The sequence below is a fragment of the Tamandua tetradactyla genome, chromosome 2 (genome assembly GCF_023851605.1).
Source record: "Tamandua tetradactyla isolate mTamTet1 chromosome 2, mTamTet1.pri, whole genome shotgun sequence".
NCBI classification, from domain to species: Eukaryota; Metazoa; Chordata; class Mammalia; order Pilosa; family Myrmecophagidae; genus Tamandua; species Tamandua tetradactyla.
In genome coordinates, this window is record NC_135328.1 from 54699049 (window position 1) to 54726818 (window position 27770).

At 38.5% G+C, this 27770-nt stretch overlaps 1 protein-coding gene across 5 annotated transcripts in view; it reads right to left on the reverse strand.

The window, feature by feature from the left end:
- The window catches only part of RAPGEF1 (Rap guanine nucleotide exchange factor 1), a 195786-nt gene that overhangs the window by 141104 nt on the left and 26912 nt on the right, over positions 1–27770 (reverse strand). Inside the window, exon 1 of one of the 5 annotated variants that reach the window (XM_077147291.1) lies at positions 18375–27514. The exons of the other annotated variants lie outside the window; for them this stretch is intronic. Within the exon in view, the coding sequence (XP_077003406.1) occupies positions 18375–18438 (64 nt within the window). The 5' untranslated portion in view covers positions 18439–27514. Of the gene's footprint in view, positions 1–18374; positions 27515–27770 lie in introns of those variants that run through there. 5 annotated transcript variants of the gene reach the window in all.

Here is a 27770-nt window from a genome sequence, read left to right on the forward strand (position 1 = left end):
CTCTTAAAAAAAAAAAAAAAGGATATCAAATCAGAGGCCTAATCTCACAACCAGAGGATCAAGAAAAAACAAAGAGCAAACTAAATCCAAAATGAGAAGGAAGAATATGACAAAGATTATAGTGAAAATAAATGAAAAAGAGAATAAAAAACAATAGAGGGAATCAACAAAACCAAAAGTTAGTTCTTTGAAAATATCAATAAAATAGAAAAATCTTTATCTAAACTAATAAAAAAAAGAGAAAGGAGGCAAATAATTAAAATCAGAAATAAAATATATATATAAAGATACTATGAACTATTTGTATGCCAACAAATTAAATAACCTACATGAAATAGAGGAATTTCTAAAAAAACACAAATCACCTATACTGACTCAAGAGAAAAGACAAGATCTCAACAAATCAGTAACAAGTAAAGAGACTGAATCAGTAATCAACAACTTTCCAATAAAGTTAAGACCACGACCAGATGGTTTCATTGGTGAATTTTACCAAATATTTCAAGAAGAAATTAATAGCAATCCTGCTCAAACTTTTCCAAAAAACTACAGAGGAGAGGGTGGGTAATGGTGGCACAGTGGCAGAGTTCTTGCCTGCCATGCCAGAGACCTGGGTTCGATTCCCGGTGCCTGCCTATGCCAAGAAACAAACGAACAAACAAACAAACAAAAACTGAAGAGGAGGGAACACTTTCGAACTCATTCTATGAGGTCAATGTCACTGTAATACCAAAACCAGATAAAGAAACCATAAGAAATGAAAATTACAGACCAATATCCTTTTTGAATATAGATACAAAAACCCTCAACAAAACACTAGCAAACCAAATTCAATAGCATATTGAAAGAAATATACACCATGATCAAGTGGGATTTAGCTCAGGAAAGGAAGAGTGGTTCAAAAGAAAACGAATCAATATAATTTATAAGTTAAGAGAATGAAAAGAAAAAATCAAATGATCATCTCGATGCAGAAGAGCTATTTGACAATATCCAGCACATTCTTTCTTGATAAAAACATTCAAAGAAGGAGGAACTTCCTCAACATGATAAAGGGCATAAGCACAACCCACAGCTAACATCAGACAGACTCAATGATTAAAGACTGAAAGCTTTACCTCTAAGATAAGGAACAAACAAGGATGCCCAATGTCACCACTGTTATTGAATATTGAACGAACAATTACACAAGAAAAAGAAGGAAAGTTATTCAGTAACTAAAGGAAGAAATAACTTGCTTTCTCTGCAGGCAACATGATCATATACATAGAAAATCCTAAAAAATCTACAATAAAGCTACTAGAACTAATAAGTGAATTCAGCGAAGTGGTGAGATACAAGATCAACATGTAAAAGTCAGGACTGTTTCTCTACACTGGTAATGAAAAATCTGAAGAAGAAATCAAGAAAAAATTCAGTTTATAATAGCAACTAAGAGAATCAAATATCACGGAATAAATTGAACCAACGATGTGAAGAACTTATGTAGGAAAAATTACAAAATATTGCCAGAAGAAATCAAAGAAGACCTAAATAAATGGAAGGACATTCCATGTTCATGGATGAGAAAAGTAAATATTGTTAGGATGTCAATTCTACCCAAAGTGATTTATAGATTCAATGCAATTCCAATCAAAATTATAACAGTCTTCTTGCAGAAATGGAAAGGTCAATCATCAAATTTATATGGAAGGATAAAGGGCCTCAAATAGCCAAAACTATTGCTGGGTACTGAATCATGTCCCCCACAGAAGGCATGTTCAGGTCCCAAATGCTGGTCTTGTAGATGTGAATCCATCTGTAAATAGGATCTTTGATGATGTTATTAACTAAAATGTGCCCAAATTGAATGTGGGTGTGCCTTAACTAATATGGCTAAAATCCTCACAAGCAAAGGAAATTGGACACAGAAAGAGAAAGTCATAGGTAGAAGCAAGAAGCTGAAGTCAATGGAACCTGGAAGAGAGCGGAGAAGATACTGCCATGTGCACTCCCCTGTGACAGAAAATCCAGCTAGTCCCAGAACACTGCAGTGTTTGGGGGACAAAAAAACATTACCTCGCTGACACCTCAACTTTATATTTCTCCTAGCCTCAAAACCATGAGCCAATAAATTTCTGTTAGTCAAGCCAACTTACTGTTTAGTATATGTTTTAGCAGCTGGAAAATGAAAACAAACATTTCAAAAAAGAATAATTAAGATGGAGGAGTCATGCTTCCCTATTTTAAAATTAATTACAAAGCGAGTAATCAAAACAACATGGCATTGACACAAGGACAGACACACAGGCCAATGAAATAAAATCAAGAGTTCAGAAATAACCCCCCACATCTAGGTCAACTGATTTCTGACAAAAGGTGGAAAGTTCACTCAATGGGGAAAGAACAGTCTCTTTCAAAAATGGTGCTAGGCATGTTTCTTGAAGATGACTGCATAATGATATAGCTTTCACAATGTGACTGTGTGATTGTGAAAACCTTATGTCTGATGCTCCTTTTATCTACCTTGTCAACAGACGAGTAGAACATACAGAATAAAAATAAATAATAGGGGAAACAAATGTTAAAACAAATTTACTTTGAAGTGCTGGTGGTCGGTGGGGCGGAGGGGTAAGGGGTACAGTATGTATAAATTTTTTTTCTGTTGTCTTTTTATTTCTTTTTCTGGATGGATGTAAATGTTCTGGGAGGTGATCATGGTGACGATATGCAACTGTGTGATGATATTGTGAATTACTGATTATATATGTAGAATGGAATGATCAAAATAGGAATGTTTGTATTTGTTTGGTGTTTTTTGGTATTTAAAAAAATTTAAAAAAAAAATGGTGCTAGGAAAACTGGATATCCAAAGGTGGGGGGGGGGGGAGGTGAACCCCTACTTCAAACCACACACAAAAATTAACTCAAAATGGATCAAAGACCTAAATATAAGAATCAAAACTATAAAACTCCTAGAAGAAAATATAGGGAAGCATCTTAGGACCCTGTGTTAGGCAAGGGTTTCTTAGACTTAACACTCTAAGTACAAGCAACAAAAGAAAAAAACAGATAAAAGGACTTCATCAAAATTAAAAACTTTTTTGCATCAAAAGACTTGATCATGACAGTAAAAAGACAACCTACAGAATGGGAGAGAAATTTTGGGAAATCACATATCCGATAAGGGCTTAATATCAGAATATATAAAGAAATCCTTCAACTCAACAACAAAAAGACAGACAACCCAATTTAAAAACTAGGCAAAAGACTTGAATAGATTTCTCCAAAGAAGATGGGCAAATGACCAAAGAGCATGTGAAAAGATGCTCAACATCATTAGTCACTGGGGAAATGCAAATCAAAACCACAAGATACCCTTTCACACTAACTAGAAATGGCTATTATTAGAAAAAAATAGAGGGTGGGGAACAGTAGTTCAGTGGCTGAGTTCTTGCCTGCCATGCTGGAGGCCCAGGTTCGATTCCCGGTGCCTGTCTGCCCATATTAAAAAAAAAAAAAAAAAGAAAATGCTAAGTATTGGAGAGGATATGGAGAATTGCTGGTGGGAATGTAAAATGGTACAGCTGCTACAGAAAACAGTTTGGTTCCTCAGAAAATCAAGTAAAGAATTACTATATGACCCAGCAATTCCAGTTCTAGGTAACTCAAAGAAATGAAAGCAGGGACTAAGAGACTCACCGATGTTCACAGAGGCATTTTTCATCATTGCTAAAACATGGAAACAGTCCAAGAGTCCATTAATAGAAGAATGGATAAACACAATGTGGTGTATATATATATATGTATATATGGAACTATTAAACTCTCCCCATCTGGGAAACCCCGAGTACCCTCTCAACCATTGGGGACTTGCAAGAAAATAGACCAAGCCCTGGGTTTTGAGGCTTGCCCTTATGAAACATTTCTGTAGAAGAGAAGCTGACTACCCATAATGAGGCCTAAGAGTTGCTTCCAGGAAGCCTCTTCATTGCTTGGATGTGGTCTCTCTCTCTTTCTAAGCCCAATTTTGCAAGGAAAATCACTGCCCTCCCCACTATGTAGTTTAAGCCATTCAGGGGTGAAAATCTCCCTGAGCACGTGGGGCATGACTCCTGGGGATGAGTCTGGCCCTGGCACATTGGGACAGGCAACACCTTTGGACCAAAAGGGGAAAAAGAAGTATAATAGAATAAGGCATTTTTCCTTCTAGCTGCTCTAAAACACTGGAGGCTATAAGGAATATTAATATAGTGACTGAGCAGCCGAACTACCCTCAAGGCAGAACTTCATTTTTATGGCTGAATAATATTCCATTCTATATTATACACCACAAGAGAGATCAAATGGAGTCAAGAGGCTATGTTGGAAGCTACTCTCATGCAAGCTTCAGTTAGACAGTGCTTCATGCAAGCTTCAGTTACATAGTGCTAATTGCCATGGTTTGTTACACCCCAATCAACATCACTCCTGTTGACTCTTAAAAAATCCTAGGGCTCGAACTGAGATTCTGCAAAGGTTTCATGCACTAGGTTTGCCTTCCTGGAACATAAAGTGCCCAGAGGGTTCCTAGGTCAGATAAATCATGAAACTCAGAGGGACTAGGCTCTCCAGGATTATCAATTAATTACATCCCTGTATCCTATAGCATGGACACCCCTTCTCAACTTGAAAAAGTCAGAATAGGCATTGCCCAAAGATCCCTGTAGACTGGGGAAAGGATTAAAGGAGAAGGAGGAGGTATAACAGAGAAAATACATTTTAACAAATGAGTATGGCTGCTGAATCACTATATTAATATTCCTTCTAGCCTCCAGTGTTTTGGAGCAGTTAGAAGGAAAAATCTGAGATGATGGAATGGTAGCCCACGACAAACTCTAGGATCTAGTTTGCAACTACTAGTTAGAAAATTACTGCTTTTTTCTTTCTTTGCTTTTTATATATGTTATTTTTTACAATAAAAAAATTTTAAAAAAATGAAGCTCTGATACATACGACAACATGGATTAACCTTGAAAACATCTGGCTGCATGAAATAAACAAGATAGAAAAGGATAGTGTATGATTCACTGAAATGAAATAATTAGAATAATCAAAGTCATACAGTCAGAAACTAGAATACAAGTTACCATGGGGGTAGGGAATGGGGAGTTAATACTTAATTGGTATAGAGTTTCTGTTTGGAGTGATGGAAAAGTTTTGGTAATGGATGGTGGTGACAGTAGCACAGCATTGTAAATGTGATTGACAGCACTGAACTGTATATTTAAGTATGGTTAAAAGGGAAAATTTTAGGTTGTATATATGTTACTGAAGTAAAAATGTTTTAAAAAAACAACACAGGATTGTACAACACAAGCAGTGAACCCTAATGTAAACTATGGACAATAATTAATAGTATAATTATAATAATATTGTTTCATCATTTGTAACAAAGTACTACACTAATGCAAAGTGTTAATAATAATAGGGAAAATGGTGTATGTGACAGGCATATATGAGAGCTCAGTATTTTTCTGCACAATTTTTCTGTAAACCTACAACTTCTCCAATAAAAATTTTTTAACAAAAGTAATTGATTAAATTCTGAAGGCAAGTAGGCACTCTTGAGAATTCATCACTAATCCCCCTTTCACTGTTAAGGATTTTATAATTATCTTAAAGGCAGAATGATCGAGATTAGTTGCATGGTTTTGGTTCAGAGTCTCTCAAGAAGCTGCAGTAGAGATTTAGCCAGAGCTGCAGTCATTTGATGCTTGCCTGGGGATGGAGGATCCACCTCCAAGCTCATCCACATACTCTTAGTAGGAGGCCTCATTCCTTACTGGCTATTGGCCAGAGGCCTCAGTTCTTCACCTTTCAGGTCTCTCCACACTACATGGCAGCTGGTCTCCCAGACAACAAGTGATCCAAAAGAGGCAGGAAGGCAAAAGCCACAATGTCTTCTGTGGGTTAATCTCAAAAATGCATGTCATCACTTTAGCCACTATATTGGTCATAAGGATCAATTCTATACAACCTGGAGTCAGGAGTGGTAGTTTGAAGTTATGTACCTCAGAAAAACATGTTCTTAATCCTAACCCATTCCTGTGATAAAGTTGCTTCAATTAATGTGTGGCCCAACTCACAATAGGCATGGATCTTAATTCTATTAATGGAGGTCTTAAAAACAAGGCCCTAAAGAGAAAAGTCAAGGGCAGCAGCCTGAAGTTGGAAGTCAGCGGAACCTGGAAGAGAAAGATGTCATCATGTGCAAATCCCAAAGACTGCCAGCCTGCCAGAAGATACAGACCCTGTGAGAAAGCAAAGCTCATAGCCTCTCAAACTGTGAGCCAATAACTTATTATTATTAAGCCAATCCATTATATGGTATTTGTTTTAGCAGCTGGGAATGAAAACAGCAGGAATCATCGGGGGCCATCTTATAGGCTAACTACCAATCCTAAAATATTTTACTAAGTGGCCCTTTATCAAAAAAGTTTGCTGACCCTCTGATATAGACTATATATTACAGGTGATTCAAGAGATTGTTCAAGGATAATTCTAACTGTATGCAGTGGACCCTTTATGTCCTGCCCCTGAGTAAGTGAAGCGGGTGCTCAACAAACTGTAGCTTTCAATATTATAATGCCAACTACTAGGAAATGAACACCTCGTCATAACCTGAATAAAAGGAAAATAATCAATGGTATCTTGCCCATAAGTAGGTACCTGATAAATATAGAGTCAGTGAGTGAATGATTAAATGAATAAGAAATACTATAGGACATATCTTTAAAGTATGCAGCAATCATGCAAGTCTGAAAAGTCTTTAACCAACGATTTACAACATAAAAAAGACAAAATGCAAAGTCTATGAAATAATTAAAATATTTTATTTTATTGAGTGCTATTTATGTTAGCAACATTTATTGAGCGCTAACTCTATGCTAAGCACTGCTAAGTATTCTTTCATTCACTCCTCCTCACATTCACTGAAGTAAGTATTATTAGCTGCCTTCATTTGACAGACAAAAAAACTACAGCTCACAGAAACTAATTTTCCCAAGGTTACATGATAAATAAGTAATAGGACTTTTACAGTAAAGTACATAAAAATAAAAACAAACTGCATCCTGAAACTTGAGTATCAACTTGCTGAAAACAGCAGACGAACAGAAGCCCTCCCTCCTGGCCCCAATGCTTCTCCTCCAAGGGATAGTCTCCCTCCCTTTGACTCAGCTCACTGGGACTCCAATAATCCAGGGACTTTAAAGAAGGACAAAGCTCCTAGTCTCCCTACCAGCACGGTTACAGAGATCTGAAATGCCTGATTTAACCTAATTACTCACTAATCTACTCTCTCTACCAAAAAAAGCTTTAAAAGATATTTTCACCGTGGTCTTTCCTTTCCAATCAAAAATAACCTTTTCTAAGACTGTGGAATCATCACATAGACCAACTATTTCTCAAGCTGCTTTCCTAATGAGCTAAGGGGACAGCAGCTGCTCTAGCTCCGGGGCCAAAAAGGTTTTGACACCAAATGACAAGAGGGCAAGGAGAATTATGTAGGTTAGACAGCAAATTGAAGGCAGTCAGATACACACAGAGGTCAGGACTGAGGACGCAATGATAGCCACTGTACTCAAAATTGAGCTCTAAGTCATGGGTTTCCTTTATGGACATAAACAGAATTAGTTACCCTAAGTGACCTCTTCTCAAATTTCATGAACTTGAGGGAAATGACTTGCCAAAGGCTACATAATCAGTGGCAGAATCAAAGTACCTGACATAATTGAAATTTTCCCTCTTCTTGGGCTCTGCCCTCAAAAAGCTTGATGTTCAGTTGGCTGAGGAAAAAGATGTGGGGTTTGGCAAGTTTTGGAGGGAGGTGGTCCTGAGCTGAGGGGGTTATCCTTGGACTAGAGGCACAGTGTCCTGTCAGAGACAGAAAGAGGGAGATGAAGATAAAGGCAGACATAGGAAATACGAAGGAGTGAAGACAAAATTTTGTGTATTCTTAGTTGTGCCACTAGCTTTTCTATGAGGCAGGAATGAAGGTCAAATGGAGGGGAGTTTTAAAGGGGGACTTGTGGAGAGGAGTGTCTTTCTGGACAGGCTGCTGCAAGGAACAGAAAAATAAGCTGACCAAGGAAAATCTAAAAAATTGTCAAATGGCACTGAGGGTCCAGCTGAGAGTGGAGACATGAATTGCATCAATAAATCTGTAATTTAAACCTATCATTATGATCTCAATCAGATTCTAATAAATGCAGTTGTCCAATCCCCATATAATAAAGATGTAAGCCACAACAAAATAATCACCTCCCTTGGTCCATTCTGACTAAAGGATGATAATCATCTATCAAAATATATATATATATTCCTATGGCTAGCAAGAAAAGAGAGGAGGTAACACTATTCTGCTGTTGTAATAGTGGCTAAGAAATGAGCTTGGACATCAGAAAGATCTAAGTTTGATTCCCACCTCTACCATATACTAGCTGTGTGATCTTGAGCAATTTACTGTACCTTCACTGAACCCGTTTCTTTGTCTATGAAATGAAGATAATACTATCTGTCACACAAACTCTTGTGATAATTAAATGCAACATGTTCAGCTCATAGATGGTCACAAGTATTCCCCTCCTCTGTGCAAGGTGACTTTATAGCTTCTCCCAGTAAGAGGTGGGTTCTCTCTCCCTTCTCCTTGAATCTGGTTTGGGCTTGTGACTTGTTTTAATCAATAAAATGAGGAGGTGGTCACACTGTGCCAGGTTTGAGTCTAGGCCTCAGGAGGCCTTGTATGCCTCTGAGCTCTCTTAGAAACCCACCAGCTGCCAGGTGAGCAAATCTGGGCTAGTCCACTGGAAGCACAGCTATGAGTCATCCCAGCAGCTGACTGAACACACAAGGGACCTAGCCAAGACCAGAAGACCAGACTAAACTGCCAACTTCAGAAGCATGAACTAAATAACCAGTTGCTGTTTTAAGTCACTGAATACTGGCTGGTTTGTTAGCAATATCTAACTGATAAAGTAATAACCAATAAATAGTAGTTATTATAATTATGACTTCTCTCTTGTGCAGCAACTCTCCAGTCATTATCAATTTTTTCCTCTCAACCAGATCATTCCCAACAGCATTCAGTAATGCCGTTATTTTTCCCTTTAAAAAAAACTTTCACTTGACTTCACTCCCCTCCACAACTACCACCTCGTATCTTAGCTTCTTGAACCAAAATATTGCAAAAAAATTCCCAGGCACGTTGTGTCTAATTCTTCTCTTCCCATTCTCTTTTTCTTTTTCTTTTTTTTTCTCTGCCTGCTGAGCCACCGCGGCCCACCCTCTTCCCATTCTCTTTTAAACCCTCTTTCAACACCAACACTCCAGTGAAACTGTTCTTTCAAGGTCACCAATGACTTCCACGTTACTAAATCCCATGGTCAAGTCTCAGTTCTCATCTCACTTGACCCAAATCAGCATCATTTATCAGTATCAATCGTTCCCTCTCTCCCTCTTCCTAATTAACAATTTCCACACTTGGCTTCTAAGACACCACAGTTTCCGGCTTTCCTTCCTACTGTACTAAGAAATTTTTCTGGGTCTCCTTTGCTGGGTCCTCTTCATCTTTCCCACCTTTTAATGCTGGAATGACCCAAGGTTCATTTCCCATTGACACTTTATCTTCTCAAATTCATTTCTTTGACAATCTCATCTAGTCTCAAGCTTTAAACACCATCTTCATGCCAAGAACTCTCAAAAAAGGGTGCTTTTCTTTGCCTGAACTCCAGATTCTTATACTCAACTGCCTAATGGCTATTTCCTCATAGATATCTAATCAAACTCTGTCCCAACATAACTCCTGGTCTTTCCTTCCAATCTGCTCTACTGACACTCTTCTATTTATAACCCCAAAATTCCAGATGGTCAGGCCTTAAATAGTCATCCTCGACTTCGCTTTTTTTCCTCATAACCCATACCCAATCACTCAACAAATCCTATTGATTCTACCTTCAAAGTCCTTATAATCACCTACAGGACCATACCGGATTTGTTACTCCCTCATTTCATTGCCATTATTCTTCCCTGAGTCTACTGTGTTTCAGCTCCACTGGCCCTCACACTGCTCTTCAAACAAGCAGGGTCACTCCCATCTCAGGACCTCTGTACTCAACCATTCCTTCTCCTAGGTTGCATTTGCTCAGATTTGTACAGTGCTCACTGTAATTCTTATCACTCAGCACTCCTTCTTTTCTATCCCACATAAAATTAACAAACCCTTCCCCGAGCCCTGAACATGTTATCTCCTTCCTAACAATCAACAGACTATACGTTTTACTTTTTAATATATAAACCATAAACTTCAGAGGGCAGTGACGTTACATTTTGTTCATGACTGTACCCCTGATCCTAGGACAGTGGCTGGCAGAGGACCCATCAATATATCTTTGTTGAATGAATGGCCATTCATCAATGAATGACTAAATAAACCATGAATTTTTTTAGTACTGTATCCGATTTGATGATAAAGGGAGATCATTTATTGAACACTTCTACATTAAATTGTATCAGGTCCCTCAAATCTTCCATCATTTATTCTTTCATCATCTTGGTGATGAGAAGGACCATCAAGCCCTTTTCATTGATGAATTGAATGTGTGTATGCTAGACTAGAAACCAGAAGACTCAGGTAAGTAATTCTAATTACGAAAACAAAGCTGCTGGAAAATATTTAAGTTCTCTTCTGGCCTGAACCTTCAAAGATTCTTTGACCTTCTTCAAATGCCTGTGTAACAGCAAGGGCAATAGCACCTGAACCAAAAACACCATGTACATCTGAGATTGGCAAACTTCTTCTCACAGGCCAAACCCACCAGCCTGTTTATAACCTGCAAGCAAAGAATGGTTTTTTACATTTTTTAATTGTTTCATTTAAATGAACCTACACAATGGCCTTGATTTTGCTTCATGGCCCCATAAAGACTAAAATATTTACTATCTGCTCTTTAACAAGTTTACCCACCCCTAATGTAGATGAGCTGTCTTGAGGCAAACTTCTTTGCCGTAGGCCACAAAGATCCCCTGAAACAGTCCTCTTGGTATTTCAGCATGAAGTGACGTCTGAAATCAAGTGCCTTATAAGCAACTGCTGAAAGGTAATTAGATAGAAAGTGCCACTGGCCTTTGCTATTATCTTAAATAATGGCGACACCCTCAATACAGCTGGAAAAGAAATAGCCAAACACGGAAATGTATTTTACGCATGTTCCCAGGGTAAAACATATCCAAAAACCAATGGGTAGGGCTAGATATTGTTCTAAATTTGGAATATCTGATGACAAAGTGAAATTTCCTTCCCTTTTCTTACCCACACCCAAAACAACACCCCATACTTCTCATGAGAAAAATTCCTTAAAACTTATGGTTTCCATTTTCTACATCTGATCTTTTGCTTAATTAAAAAACAAAACAAAACAAAAATGATTTATGGGAGGTATGAGCAGTCAACTGCTCAAAAACAGAAGATATAATGTACATAGACCTTTTTAGTGTTATGTCTGGTACACTGGAAGCCATCAGCCTTATAATATTGTTACTGACAGATTATATCATATTATATATGCTAGGTACAATATATAAATGTTACATTATTAAATATATGAATATGCTTTTTTCAGATTAATATTTTAAGACCTAAATTTTTCTTCTTCTAAACTAGTTAAAAGCTATATCCAAAGTGTTGTACTATTTTCTATTATTAAATCACTGTCAAATTACTATCCTACCATAGCAGACTCTATGCCACAAGCTTGAGGCAAAGTTCTAGCTACAGAACTTGAGGCAAATTATTTAATTTCTCTAAGCCTCAAACTCTTCGTTGGTAAATTAGGGAATCATTTTAGAAGATTTTTACCATTCTTTCAAGCTTAACACATTTGTGATTTCATAAACATGTTAAATAATCCTTTGCTTTTAAAACTTTTTCTCCTACCCTGAAACTTATGATCATGTCCAACATGGTTTCAAACTTCACTATTGAACACAGAGACACAGCTGCCATTCATTTTGCTTACTAGAACACCTTCATGTCCTGCAGTTGATTCAAACCACCCTCACAGCAAGCCATCTAACAGCAGTCTATTTTTTTTTTTGTATGCTGTATGGCAGGGGTCACACTTCATTCTTTTTCCATATGAGTATCTCCTTATTGCAGCACCATTTGTTGAATTTTTGTTTGTTTGGGAAGTGCACGGGCTGGGAATCGAACCCAGTTCTCCCACATGGCAGGTGAGAATTCTACCAATGAACTACCCTGCACCCCCGTAATAGCAGTCTATTTTAATAACCCAGTTGGTGTATCCATCTTATATAAGCAGTTTGGGAAAATGATAATGAGTCAGTCCTCAACAGAAGTAGCTAAAGGAAGAGTTGGGTCATTCAGTCACATTGGGTCATTAGTCACACTAATAATGTTACACTAACAATGTGGATAACATTTCTGGGCTCACTCTATCCCTTTCATGCAAGGAAAATAAAAGTTATAGTTTTATTACTTTTAAATAAAAATAGTTTGCTCTCTGTGAGGCAGAAGACAAAAAGCTGTGATGGAGAAATAGGTGTTTTTAAATAAAATCTCATCTCTCTCTCTATGAAACCCAGCACTTGAATGAGAAGGAGTCAAGGATAATGAAAAGGACTGTGGGAAAATACAACTTTGTTAACAAAAATGGGTCCTTAGCACTGATAATGGCTTTTGAATTTCCCCATGCCCTTTCCCTGAGCCCCTTTGCCATGAGATAACTCATCACTATGATTTTACTAAGTGTAGCTTAAGTTTTACAAGAGGATAAGTTTCAAAATGATAACACCATAACACTGATGTGTTTGTGGCTAACTGATACATTTATGCTTCACTCATGAAAATGTTAACTGATATATCCCTTTTGGAAAAGAACATGGTATGAGCTACTCCTATGTTCTTTGCTAAGAACTTTTACTCTGGGAGCTTATCCTAAAGAAAGCATCCAAAAGAATTACAAAATTCTACAAATGAGCTACTGGTTGCTGCCTTACAATAGCGAAAAGGGGAAGAACTTCAATATTCAACAGCAGGTGAATGATTTAGTAAGTTACTGAACATTAACATGATAGGATGTCACAGTCATTACAATTATTTGCACTTGATTACAACTATATGAAGATCATACATGCATGCGTATGAGCTCTGAAAAAGAATGGTAACAGCTGAAACTTTTACTCACTCACTTTGGCCCTGAATTAGATTGTCAACATATTTTCTTTTTAGGAGATATTTTCTTTTTAGGAGTTTCTCAATGTTTTCTAATTCTTTCTTTAATAATGTAACATCTTTCCAACTTAAATAAAATGTAATTTATCTGTACTTACGCTAAAAATAACAATAATATAAGCATTTTTTTGACACTTACTATATGCCAGGCACCCTAAGACTTTACATGTACAAATATCGTTATTCTCAGACAGTTCAATGAGGTACTTATTTGCAGAAGAGGAAAGTGAGGCCCTGAAATTAATTGACTTGTTGAAGGTTGTCCAACTAGAAAGTGGGACAGCAAAGATTCAACCCTGGCATATGGCTCCAGAGTTCATGTTCTATAATTATGTACTAATATGTAACTATGGAAAAGAAAAACAACAATGTTTCAACACTTCAGTACCCAGAAAAGGGAAAATGGATTGTATTGGTTAGTTTAATTTCTTGTTAACTAAGAGTAACTCAATTATTTCTGGTCCTACAATTGCTTTTTTCAAAAAATTAAACACAATAAGAAGCACTCATGTGACCACTGCGCTCAGCAGACCTGATGCTTTCTCTAGGTACTGAACACTCCAACAGTTACTGATATGAATAGCAATGACCAATACTGGAATCACTGATTTGCAGCCCCAACGGGGATCTTTAAGATCATCTGGAGTGTGATCCCTTCAAGTGAGAGAGGTACAGAGTTACCTAAAATCAGAGCTAGTTGGGACAGAACCAGCCCTATGCTCCAAGTCCATAAACCTAGTAAATGTAGGGTTCTTTCTATTGTGCAATGTTTGATAATAAGAATTACCACTGTATGTTAAGGGTTATAACCATCTTACATGAATTAACTCATTTAATTTTCATACCAATCCTTTGAGGTAGGTGTTATTAATTCCACTCTTAACCTACTCTTAAATTAGCTAGAAGGCACTAAGCAAATACCCAGTCCTGAGAATTTGACACAAGAAGAAAAGAAATCAGTACAGCCCCAAAACACTGGAATGAAGAACCAGAAACCAGATCACGGGAGGAGGGCTAGTTTTAGCACTGGCCAGAAAAGTCATTCAATGTTAATTATCTGGCTCACAGGCGTACAGTTGCCCCATATGCTTCTTTGCTAGCTAGCTTGTAGAGGCAAGTCCAAACACTGTTGCTGGCTGGAATCCAAACAATCCTAAATTTGCCCCTATAGCTACGAAACCAGAGAGCATGTGGAATTAATACAAATCTTCAACCCAACCCCCAAGTTCCACCTCAACCCAACCAAACTACTTCCCAACATAACAAAGCCCCACAATTGCCAGTTCTAGAAAAGTTACTTTTTTATAGTTAGTTCTTTCATTGAGGGTATTAATTTCATTTACTCACAACCACGCTGTGTACAAACATGCAAATCATTAACATTTCCACTTACCACACTGGTATGGCCCCTAGATGCTGGGATTTTTGAAGGAGATAATTCAATTTGTAATTATGGCTGCAATTTTTAATTCTCAAGAAAACTTCTGCTCACGTTGTACTCCCCAGGAGGTAAAATGAGCACAGTAAACAACCCTTTAGATTATTTCTGGAACAAAGAGAGAAAGAAAGAAGGAAGGGGCCTTCTGTTGGGGTAGAATTATGGGTCTATTTTAGAGAAGTTTGTTTTAGCTCTAAATTTGAAAGTTTCCTCTGGTGTCTAGTTCAATGACCTAACAACTAAATGTTGACTCTAGAATTTAAGTCTTTTGTGAAGGAATCTTTTTGCAATCTGAGCAATTAGCAATAAATTTACTCTTTATAAATTCAGAACTGCTATAAGATAGAGGAAGACATACCTGTCTTCATTCCCCACGTCTCTACTTTGGACACAGAAAGGCAAAGAATGAAAGTTTCAAGCCCCACATAACCACCATTTAACTGGCAGCTAACATTAATGGAGCATGTTCTATGCACCTGCTTTCATGTGCTCTACCTCATTTAACACTTATGGTGAAATGGCTATCAAGGGTACTCGCTCTTTCAATCAGCCTCTAAGCAGACAGACTGTATGCAGGGAGTGCACCAAATATCATGCCTGGAATTAGTGCTGAGAACAGAACGATAAGCAACACAACAAGATATTGGGCCCTCAGTAGTTTACAATCAAGTAGCATAGTATGAGGATAAATTTTTTAAAGTCTGGGGTAAGGCCTATAAAGAAAATAAATAATATAAGAAACAGTCATTTGGAGGCCAGCCATTGGGGAAAAGGGCTGTGAGAGAATGAGACAATTTGTGATTACAAAATTCATTTATTCAGGGTCAGGGGGCAAATCAAGTCAGGGGCAGAGCTCTGGCTGAAACTCTCAGGATCCCACTGTAAACCATGCATTATTCTGCCTCCCATCCTATTTCTTTGTATGGTCCTGCTAGAGCTCACCATAGTAATACAAATGGATCAGATTTATAAATCATGAAAGCATCCATTATTTTGTGGGGAAAAAAAAGAGAGGAGTATGTTTTTTTCTTTTGTTTTGGGTCCTGGGAACTATAAGAAAAACAAAAGGAACAAGTTGCAGTATAACTTTGGTCCCCTCTTGGAGAACATTCCTGCACTGGTTGAGATCATTAGAGAAGTTTCTCTAATAGGTGTAAAATGTTCTTTAGGGTGACAATAGGCAGAGGTGATGAGATTCATGTTTCTTGCACTAGTGTTCTGTCACTTCAGTTTTCAACTTTTCCAAGTTGAACAGAAATGTAAATAATCTAAAAGATAATGATTTTCTTTAAATTTGCCTTCAGAATGTATTCTGGGTTTGACTTTCTTAATTGCAAATGTCTCTGATTTTGGTTAAAGACAATTTTCCAAGGCACCTGCCAATATAGGACGACAGTCTGGGCAGAAGACAGGGGCAGCTTTTGGGCTTCTCCTGCTGCCTGTAGCAAATCCACACAAGGCCCCATTTTACTGCACACGTACCCCTGAAACAGACACTGACATCACATTCTTGTCTTGGAGGCATGTGCCATTGGTCATCTAAGGGACGTTTCACAACATGGACTATGGAAAATGCACTTAGAGCAGGGTTGGAACGATGCCCACGATTCATTAAATTCAGTTCCTAAATATTGTTCTAAAACCCCATTCCCAAAACAAAAACAATCTTAAAGACAAAGACAGACAGACTGTGAAGGACTATTCCACCTCCTCGTCATTCTGTGCCCTTAAGCAGGGCTTCGTGCAAAATGAAAAATAGCTTTCAGTTCTGAGATGTACTCTGGATTGGAAAGACAAGCTGCCATATCAAGATCTAGCCTGCACAAACCAATAAACAAAACCCTACAATGGCAGAGACATATACCTGGTCAACAGGATCTGTGAAGCTAAACATCATGGACCACAAGTTGTTCTTTTTATTCCCAATTCACTACAGATCCTGAAATCCCTATTATTGACAGTGTCATCCTTATAATCAATTGTGTCATTTAAATTACTGGACACAAACAAACAAAATAACAATATTAAACATAAAATCTTTAATTTTATCTATAAATCCAAAGCTGTTTCCCATGAAAATTTTAAGAAGTTTTAACTACTACATTTTCTAAGGAGAACCTGTTAGTAAATACATTAAATTTAAATTCACGTTTTAAATGTAAAAGTGGTACTTCTGAATCACAGGGTCAGTATCTTCCAGGTAGCTAGAGATACTACCACGTGGTACTGAAGAAGACTGTCAAATCCAAACTCACTTCAGTAAACACTCATCTCTGCAAAGATTCATTCTGAATGACACTGTACTATAGAGTAAAAAATAGCAATTGTTCTTTTTCTTGGAGCTTGAAAAATTTTTTTCTTAAAAATACATTAAAGGAAGTATAAAAATTATATCCATTACTTAGAATCTAACACTTGCCAAACATATGCTATTTTGCCTACTTGTATGCCCTTCCTTTTGGGGTTTTTTTTTGCTGAACCATTTTAGAGTAAATTGTAGACAGCATGACACTTCATCCCTCAACATTTCAGTATGACTGGCCAAAAGAAGGCATTCTCTCCTACATAAGTCTCATTATCACATCTAATAAAATTAACACTAATTTCTCACTATCTTCTACTCAGTATATTCAAATTTCATGACTTCTCCACATGTTTTTTATAGCATTTTGGTCACATTAAGATCCAATAAAGGACCACTAAGGTAATTTCTTCAAAGTAGCATGTTGGACAGAGAATAACATAAAACCAGAGGGGCTGATATCTGACAGTAAACTATCATCCCAACTCTTTTTCCCTTTTAAGAAAAAAAAAAATATATCCACTATACGACTGTAAAAGGCAACTACTGTTAACATTTTCATGTATTTTTCCACTTTATTTTTTCTGTGCATAAACTCACAAATACAGTTATGACTGAACAGTTATAGATTGAAGGCTATTGGCAATTTTTTTGGCAAGTGGAGGGAGAGACACAGACCTGATGAAATCTTGCGGTCTGCCAACTCCTGGTTTTCTGGGTTAATAACAAAACCTGTGCTGGAAGACTGAGTCGCCCTGGGACATTGTTAAAAGGACCCCCAGTCCCAGATGTACCACTGCACTGGTCTGTGACCGTGTTGGCTTCCTCCTCCTCAAAACTGAAATTAACACACACCCTTGAGAGACACAGAGAAGGTATTAACAGATGCTGCCACCTGACATCATGGGTGTCCGGAGGTAAATATGAGATTTTTTTTTTTTACAGAAGTACTTTGAACTCCTTGGAAGAAAGGTGCTAAATATTTAAAAACTAATAATAGTATTCTCTAGGTAAAAAAAATCACAAGAGACTCAAAATCCTGGATATGAAATTTCTGGTCTGGAATATTTTTTTAAAACTGAAAATTTTCAATAAACAGACACACAATACACTGCACCTGAATAAGACACCTAGAACTAAAATAAATTCTGAGCCAAGCCAAGCCAACAACATATTGAGATATGAATTATTTTATTGCTTGAGAACTCTCTGTTAATTTTCACTAAATTATGCTGGCCTGCAAAAGTTTTTGGTCTGGAAAAGGTTTCCCTAAGCAGTTTCAGCTTTGGTTGTAAGTCAAAAATCTCCCAACAGAATGCCACCCCCTTCCTTTCTCCTGGAAACAAAGCCCAGATCTTTCTTACCTTGCTTCCAAGGGCACAGATGGCTTCGTTTCACAGGCTTCTGTTTTTCAATAGCATTGCCCATTCTAGAGCCAGAGGGTCACAGGGTACTTCCAAACCCTCGTATCTTTGCTGACCAGCAATTACAGACCCAGTCCCTAGCTAAAAGCAGATTCATCTTTCAGATATCCCAAATCACCGGGTGGCAGAGCCCTGGCAAAGCCTTACTACTCTGAAAGGGATCTGCCTTTTGCCTTTCAAAGTTCCAGAGAGGAAATCAGAAGAAAAGGCTTGTTATTGCTCTACCGGTGAGTCTCAGTAGCTCTTCTGTATTAAGAAGCTTTTCCCTCAGCCCTCCTTTGACATTTTATTACTCATCTGCATAGCAACAGTCCCAGAGAATGAACTATATTTCCAAACAATATCCATCTATTTTTCCCTTGAGAAAATTTTAGGATGTGCCACAAGAAACATGTATCACACAGACCCTATATCATACCATCATTTTAAGTTTCTTGGCTCAGACCAATGTGGAAAAGCATTACATTATGAGTCCCATCAAAGAAAACAAGCTAATCTCATCAATACCATGTTTCTAAGGGAAAAAAAGCATCAAAACACAAACAATACCTCAGTTTCTAAAGAAGAAAAGACCATGGAGGACAAACACAGATAATAGTCTGTAACTTCGAGTTCCAAACTTCTATTCCATTTAGGGAACAATTGTGCCAGAAAAACTGTTATGCTACCTGAACTGTGAATAAGCTTCTGGGGTGGGGATGGGGGTGGGGTAGGAGAGAGGGAAAGCATGAAATTATATACTTTTTGGTAGAAAGGAAGAAAACTTCAAGGGGAATGGAAAGATTTCACTTTTTCAATCCTAGTGTGAGAGGTTAGAAAAGCTTAGAAAGGATCCCTGTAGCCTGGTGGGTAAGAATGTGGGTTCTAGAGCTCAACCACTTGGGTTCAAACCCTGGGTATGCCACTTGCAGCAGCCTCAGCTTCCTCACGGTAAGTGGGCCTGAGTCCAGTTCCATCTCCTCAGCCATAATGAGGATTAAAAGAAGGAGGATGTGGGTGCACAGGTGGTTCAGTGGTAGAATGCTTACCTTCTACGCTGGAGACCTTGGTGTGATTCCTGGACTGTGTACCACCATCACTCTCCCCCACCCCCCACCCCCCAAAAAGAATGATGTTTGTGAAGTGCTTAGCATGTTGCCCATAGCACTTAGGAAGCCTTTGGTAAAGATTTATGACACCATCATTTCTATAATCTTAGACTGTGAAACTATGTTAGCTCAGATGACAGATTTCTGGCTTCAGCCAATGTGGCCAAAGGCACACATAGTGAATTTCACCCTTTGGAGTAAACGGTACAATATGAGACCAAAGTATAGAACTGGAGTACAATTTGGAAGACAACATTGAAAAATAAAAAGGCCAACAAATCCAAAGAGATCGACTTTATGAGGCACTAAATGCTATTCTGATTCTGACTGTTTAGGTTGTTTTTTTACAACTTCAAGCACTATAGCCATCATTTTACACCAGCCCCTGCCTATTCTGAGGAAAAGAAAAATAATCTTGCCAATTTATGCAAAATGAATGGTGCTAAATTCAAATCTCAAGACCTTAAGGCTTCATATTTTGATCCATAAATAGAAAAATCATGTTTTCAAGATCTTAGCCAGAGATTCCAAATTAGGAAAAGCAAACAGAACAGGTCAGTTTCACCCCTCCAATGACAAACCAGGAAGAAAAGTATGAGAACTACTTCCACCTCTCAATTTCCCTCACCAGACCACTGTGAACATAGTACTAAAACCAAACCAAAGTGCAACCACAAAGTGAGAAAGAGCAAAGTTCTAGAATCACTACCACACAAGAGAGGGCCACTGAAACATAAGATATGATAAAATACCCAACTTTTAAACTCAGCACACACCTCCCTCTCATCAACTGTCACCCCTACCCTTTTAGTAAAATCTACAGAGATTTCATTTATTTGTTTCTACTAAGTACTATAACAGTCTTCTTTAGGCAGATTTTCAACACCAGATCTGACCTCATTTCTTCCATAAGACATTAAGTTCACATAGTTTCAAAAACCACAATAAAAAAAAGGCTCTAATTATGAACTGGCATTTTAGCATCTTACTTTACCTAAAGAAAACTTTAATTTGTGAACATTTGGCTAACAACTTAGTAAATATCTGGTACAGTCCAGAATTCAGCAGAATGCCTTGCACACAGAAGGTGCTTAATAACGATCCGTTTAACAAACAAATGGATGGATAGATGAAGGAATAAATAAATGAACAAATGAGAATTCCATGCATGCCTCCCCCCTACCCCCACTGATTCTCCCTTTCCCTAGAATATGTCAGTCAGTTTCTGATCCATAAATAAAAGTTCCTTTGCTTGCGAGAGTCAGAGGACCTAGACCTACCCAGACCATTGTTTCACACTCCCCCACCGCTTGGTTTAGGCAAGGTTCCCCAGCCTTAGAGCTTCACCTTATATTTTCAATTTCCTCTATTAGTCTGTAAACCCTTGAAGTCAAGAACCTCTGAGTCAATTTTTCATAGTGCCAATGCCCTCTTAGGACAATGGGTTCAGAGCTGGTGCAGTGCATTTAGAGAACCTGCAATCAAGTCTCTGCCATTTCTTAGTGGGGTCTACCGTACCTAAGAGAAAGTGCATCTCAAATATCAAGCAAATAATTTACTGATCAATTTTTTATACAAAATAGAAATTATTCAGAGAAAAGCTATGAAATTAGGGCCTTGTGGTTCAACTGTTTCTCAGCTAACCATGGACTCCCAAAATGATTCAAATGTGAAATCTAGTGGTGGTGGTGGCGATGATATGTGTGTGTATGGCGGTGGAGGAGGGGCATAAATAGAATAGTTTATTGAGAAGTATTCTTCACTGATTCTCAACTCTGAAAAATCTTTTGGAGTCAACCCCAAGGTGAATATACTCATAATCCAAGACAGGTAAGTGACCCATCTCCAATGTGCATCTTATAGAGGTAACATGAGATTTTAGACAGGACTAATAGAAAATGAAATGCCACCACAAGTGGGAAGCTCCCTGTATAACCAATATGGTGTTTTTCCATGTCTGGCCCAAATGCTTTGAGGATTCCTTTCAATCAGGCCATATTTGGCCATGTGTTACCAAAGTTACTCCTTAAAGGTATTAGTACCACAAGCTCCAAATCACTGGCTCACAGCATGGTAAGCCCAAAAGAAACTTAAAAAGATATCTCCTCCAACAAGCTCCTTCCCCATTTTGTAGATAAAGGGTTTGCAACTGAAGAAGGGAGAGGACCAAGGTTACATACTTGATCAGACAGCCAGAATTTTTATCCTTGGCTAAGAAATCTTCTGCTACTTATGTCCTCATGCCCAGTGAGTTAGCTGTGGGGAGGCACTGGCTTTGGAGAAGAGCTGGTCTGGTTTGAACCTCTGGGCTCTCATGTCCTACCCAGGCAACTTTAGAATAGAATTTAATCTCTCTGGACCTTATTTTATATCTCACACGTAAAATGAATGCAATCATGCCACCTACTTCATAAGATAGTTTAAAGGGTTAATTAAAATGTTTGAAAAGTGCTTGGCACATAGCAGGCACTTGTTAAAGAATAACTTACTATTGCTGCTTTTATTATTATACTACCTACCTATAAACCTCCAGCTTTTGATGTAATTCATTAAAGGAAAAGTATTAACCTTTGCAAGGGCTTTTTTTTCTTTCAAATTGCAGTAAAATTTGCTGCCACATTCAGGTAAATAACTCATTCCCTTAATGCAATTTAACAAATTATCATTTACAAACATTTGAACCATAAGAATAATATTTTAATTGTGGAAAGTGACAAACTAGAAGAATATTTAGTATTATGGCTCCTGAAACATTTTACAGAGAGGCCTCCTATCTGCAGGATACTATTTGATTCAGAAGAAATCTAAGTCATAGAGTTCTGCAAAGAACTACTCACTTCTTGAGAGAGATTATTTAAAAAGTCAGCAATTCATTGGTCAAAAGGAAAAGACCAGTGGATCCCCGTAATGTGCACATTCACCCACTCAGAGGCAAAGAGACCAAGACAGGACTTTCTGGTGGGTACCTAACAGCCAACATGAAGCATTGTGTATGGAATCTGTCTGCCGGGAGGAAAGTCTGCTGTTGGTCACTTCCCCTCTGGAGAAAAATGCAACAATACAAGGAAGCATCAAGCACTGTGGGAATGTTCCAAGTGGGAGTTTCAGTTAGGTCAAGAACATAAACAAAAGGGAACGACCCACCTCGAGGTCAGGCCTGGCAGAGCACTGAGGCAGAATGTCTGGAAGCCAGTTTTCTGGGTGTGAGCTCCCATACACAGCCCTCTGGACTCTGCTTTCAAGTGACTTATTTGCCCAGCCCTAGAGGAAATCATCAAAGGTAAAAGACAGACTGCATGTAGTGTGTCACAGGAAACACAAGCTCAGGAATTCTCTCATGATGCACTCACACACCCACAGATGGGTCTCAGACTGTCACAGTTGGAGAGGCCTTGGAGACTCATTCAACAAATTCTGACACCACATGGAACTTAGATCTGGCATGGATTCAGACAGGAGCCAAATAACATTCATAAAGAATCACTTAGTTACTACAGTGATCAGTGCTGAGTTCAGGGTAGCAAAAGCATGTGTATCTAGCAGGGAAAACGTAAACTGGGTGATCACAGAAGAGTGAGCTTTGATAGATGAGTACGAGCTGTCCAAGAGAAGTAGAGAGGAGCAACATGTGCAAAAGATCTGTGTAGCTGGAGGTGCAAGAATGGAGAGTGAAATGGCAGGTAGAGAGGTAGGTGGGTAGGGGGCTGTGGGGGCGGGTTGGTGTCAGCTGAGGAAAACCTTATAGGCTCAAAGTTTCCTCTCATAGGCTTCAGGTGGTTTCTAAGGTGTTGGCTAAACTATGTACTCATTTTCTGGGAAAACAAGGTCCATTCTGGAAGAGCTCCATGATCCACCACTGAGCTAGCCCAAGTCCCTTATTATATAATGGGGAAGCTGAGGTCCACAGAAGCAAAACATTTCCCCAAAGTTTCATACACTTTGAGAACTCAATCACTGACTTCCAGTCTGGTGTTTTTCCACAGCCAGCCAGGTGCCTTATTTCTGGCATGGCATGTGTCAACAACAACAAAATGCTAATCCTCAATGAATATTGACTCTGTATGCCCAACAAGGCTGCTTTGTTTCTCTCTCTAGGAGGCCTAAAAGTGACACACTACAGAAATGAACTGCAAACTCACCCAGCTCATCTTTCCTGGAGTCTAACCTAACCTGAAAAATTCAAGGGGTCATGGGGACTTCCAAGAAAATAGGCCAAGCCCTGAATTTTGAGATTCATTTCTGCTGGGGAGAACCTAAGACTACCCATAAAGAGGCCTAAGAGTTGCTTCTAGGAAGCCTCTTTGTTGCTCAGATGTGGTCTCTCTCTCTCTCTCTCTAAGCCCAATTCTGCAAGGAAAATTAATCCCTCCCCACTACATGGTTCAAAAATCTGAGATGATGCAATGGTAGCCCACGACAAACTCTAGGATCTGTTCTGTAATTACTTGTTGGAGTGTGCTTTGAAAATAGCTTTTTTCTTTCTTTGCTTTGTATATTTTACAATAAAGAAAGTTTAAAAAAAATTCAAGGGGTCAGACTTTGCCTCTTAAACCTCTAATTCCAAGGTCCCCACATAAGATAGTTTCTGGATTTCCAGGGATCACTGCAGAAAACGCTGTTCATTATAGGAAGGGCCATCAGAACACAGTCCTCACTACTAAATCACACCTTGACCTTCTAAAGAAGCTATTTATTTGTTACTCTTTTCAAAGTCAGAACTGGGCCAGGTACTAAATCTAACCCAGAAGAACTTCAAAGAGAAAAAATCCAGATTCTAGTTTCATCAATTCCATCTAGTATTCTACTATGTTTTCAAAAGTGAACAGTCATTTACTCCTCTGCTTATTTTATGACATTTGGAATACTTGGGAAAAATTCTAAATATGTATGAAGAATACCTCTTGAACTCTTCATGCTTCCTAGGATAATTAAAGAATGAAGTCTTTGGGGTGAAAGGGTAGTTCAGTGGTAGGATTCTCACTTGCTATGCAAGAGACCTGGGTTTGATTTCTGGCTCATGCACTTTCCACCACCACCACCCCCAAAATTCAATAAATGGTGCTGCACTAATGGGATACTCACATGGAAAAAGAATGAAATGTGCCCCCCATCATACAGAATACAAACAAACAAACAAATGAAGTTTCAACTGCCCAGATTGACATTTGAGACCCTTGGGTGTCTGTGCTGGTTTTAAAACTGTTATGTACCCCAGAAAAGCCATGTCCTTCTAATCCAGAAAAGCCATGTCCTTCTAATCCCACAATTATCCAATTATTGTGGGATCTTTTGATTAGGTTGTTTCCATGGAGATACGACTGCCCCTTCAAGGTAGGTTTAATCAGTTTACTGGAGTCCTTAAAAGAGCTCATGGAGAGAGAGCTCAGAGCCAATAGAAAGCAGAGAGATGAAATCAAGACACACGTCTGGAGATGCGAGAGCTAGTCATTTGAATCCAGAAACTGGGAGAGAGGGACAGAAGAAGTCGCCATGTGACAGAGAAACCCCAGACATGATCAGCTCTTCTTGAGAGAAGGTATCCTCTTGTTAATTTGAACATCTGCACAGCCTTAGAATTGTAACTTGTAACTTATGAAATCCCCTTTATAAAAGCCAACGCATTTCTGGTATATTGCATTCCAGCAGCTTTAGCAAACTAAAACAGAGTCTGACTCCAAAACTACCTTTTCCATCTTTTTCCTCCCATGTTCCCCATACAGAAGATACTTTACTTTGGCCAGAGATTCAATATCATGCCCAAACACACTCCTTCACCATATCATGCCTTCTTTCTCTCCAGCTAATCAAATTAAACCTAACTGTCAATGCCCAATAGACTCTAAGACCTACTAAACCAGGAGTTGTTAGTGGACTGGATCCAGGAAGCCAGTGAACCCTGGATATTGTGTGCATTTTCATGGATTTCGTTGGATGCTCAATATGGGTTCATGACCCCAGAAAATAAGTTCACTGACTACAGTATCTGAAAAGTATGGACCATGTCCTACTACCTACCCCAACCCCTCGCAGTCCCTAACTCAGTGCATATCCCTTAGAAAGAGATAAAAAAAAAAAATCCTGTGCTGAACAGCTCTTCACCTTCTAGCTTGATTCCTATCTTTTCCATGAAGATCTGACTGGCATTGTGAGAGCATTCTAGCAGAGGAAGTGCTCTCTCTGTCCCCAAATTCATAGCCCTTCGAAATCCTGTCACCCTTATAAATAACTGTAGGAGAAAGCCCTGGCCATTTATTAGCTATGCAGCCTTGGAAGCCACTTCCCTGCATTGGGCATCAGTTTCACCATTTGACAGGGTTGGACAACACTGTTCTCAGAGGTCATTTCTAGTCCTATATCTATTATAAGTAAAACAAGACATCACTGAAAGCAATATCAATAAAAGAAGCAGCTTTTTAACCTACTTGAAGTCAAATGAGCCTAGTAAACTAGAAACAGCTCAACAAACAACGTGACTGGAAAAACTTCCCATTCTACTCAGTGGGCAACCATTTCTGCTCTATTTGGACCATGACAGTGACAGAGGATGCAAAGTCCACCTTAGGGAAGGCTCCCATCTCTCTACTACCCTACTCAGGCTTTGACACCTCCTGTCCTTTGTAACTCACTACTTTCAGACCAAACTTGACTAAGCAACTGATTCTATGGACCTCAACACTGAGTGGGACAAGTATGAAAGGGCCACGACAGAGTGCGCCCTAGTTATACTGTCCCATCTAAGCTTTTTAAAATACATATGCCTAGCAGTTAGGAGTTCAGGGCCCTCGCCCAATGTGTACTCATTGTTCAGTCATCCATCAAAAATTAGTGAGCTTTAACTAAGATACCCATTTTAGGTGCTTAAGATTTTAACATGTTAATTGTAAAAATATTTGTATCTTTATATTTTCCCGAAATCAGGAAAATATTTATAGTAACACAGGTCATTATTATAGCAATGCAGATATATGTGTGATCTTTCTACTTGGTATTTTGAGAACATTCACAGTTTTGACAGCTGATCAAATGGTATCTAAGTTAGAGTTTAATACTTAGAAATTAATAACTTTGCTATCTGAATTCGTAGATTTTTTCCTTGTTGCCTTAATTATAAATTGATTTATGAAACTTACTGTGCAAACATAATGTTCTACAATGATTATATGGATACTTTATTGAAATATGCCTATGGTTAAGCTAACTAAGTTAAGATTTTTGGTGATTATAAGTGTATTGTTTGTTTTCTTAAATAAAAAAAAAATTAGTGAGCTTCAACTATGTTGAAGAGGGATTTAGTGAAACAACAGCTAACAAGCTTACATCTTAATTATGCAGAAGATCATAAGCAAAGAAGCAAATAAATGCTACACTTTTTAAAAGCAGGAGTGAGGGGATAGAAAGCAACAGAGGTGCTATTTTAGGCCGGGTAGTCAAGGAAGGCCACTATGGGGAGACATCTGACAAGACCAGGATGGATGGGGTTAGGAGCAAATGTGTGGACAAAAGAACAGCTCTTATTTTCCAGAACTTATGATCTAAGTGTTTTCTGCACATGAACTCACAACAACTCGACCAATTACTCCATTTTTCAGTGAGAAACTGATTTTAAAAGTGGTGAGCAGGTTACCCTCCCCCTTACATGGGACATGACGTCCAAGGTATAAGTCTCCCTGGCAACGTGGACATGACTCCCAGGGATGAGCCTGGCCCTGGCCCTGTGGGAGCAACATCGTCTACCTGACTAAAAAGGGGAAAGTAAATGTAACAAAATAAGGCATCAGGTGGCTAAGAGATTTAAAGTAGAATCAAGAGGTTATTCTGGAGATTATTCTTATGTAAGCTTCAACTAGATATTGCTAACTGCCATACCATACCAAGCTCCAACCTGTAAACCCTAAAGAGTATCAAGGGCTGGGCCATGGTGGCTCAGCAGGGAGAGATCTCACCTGACATGCTGGAGACCTGGGTTTGATTCCTGGTGCCTGCCCATGCAAAAAAAAAAAAAAAAAAAGTAAAGGAGAAAACTAATTAAAAAAAAGAATACCAAGGGTTCTATCTGAGACTCTATGGAAGTTTCACTCACTAAGATTATTTTTCAGAAACCTCCAGATGGTTCCTAGGCCAGATTAGCCCTGAAACCTGGAGTACCAGTCTCTCCAAGAACATCAACCAGTTGCATTTCCCTACTCCATAATGTCGACATCCCTTTCCAACATTAAAAAGTTAGAATGGTCACTGCCCAAATATCCCT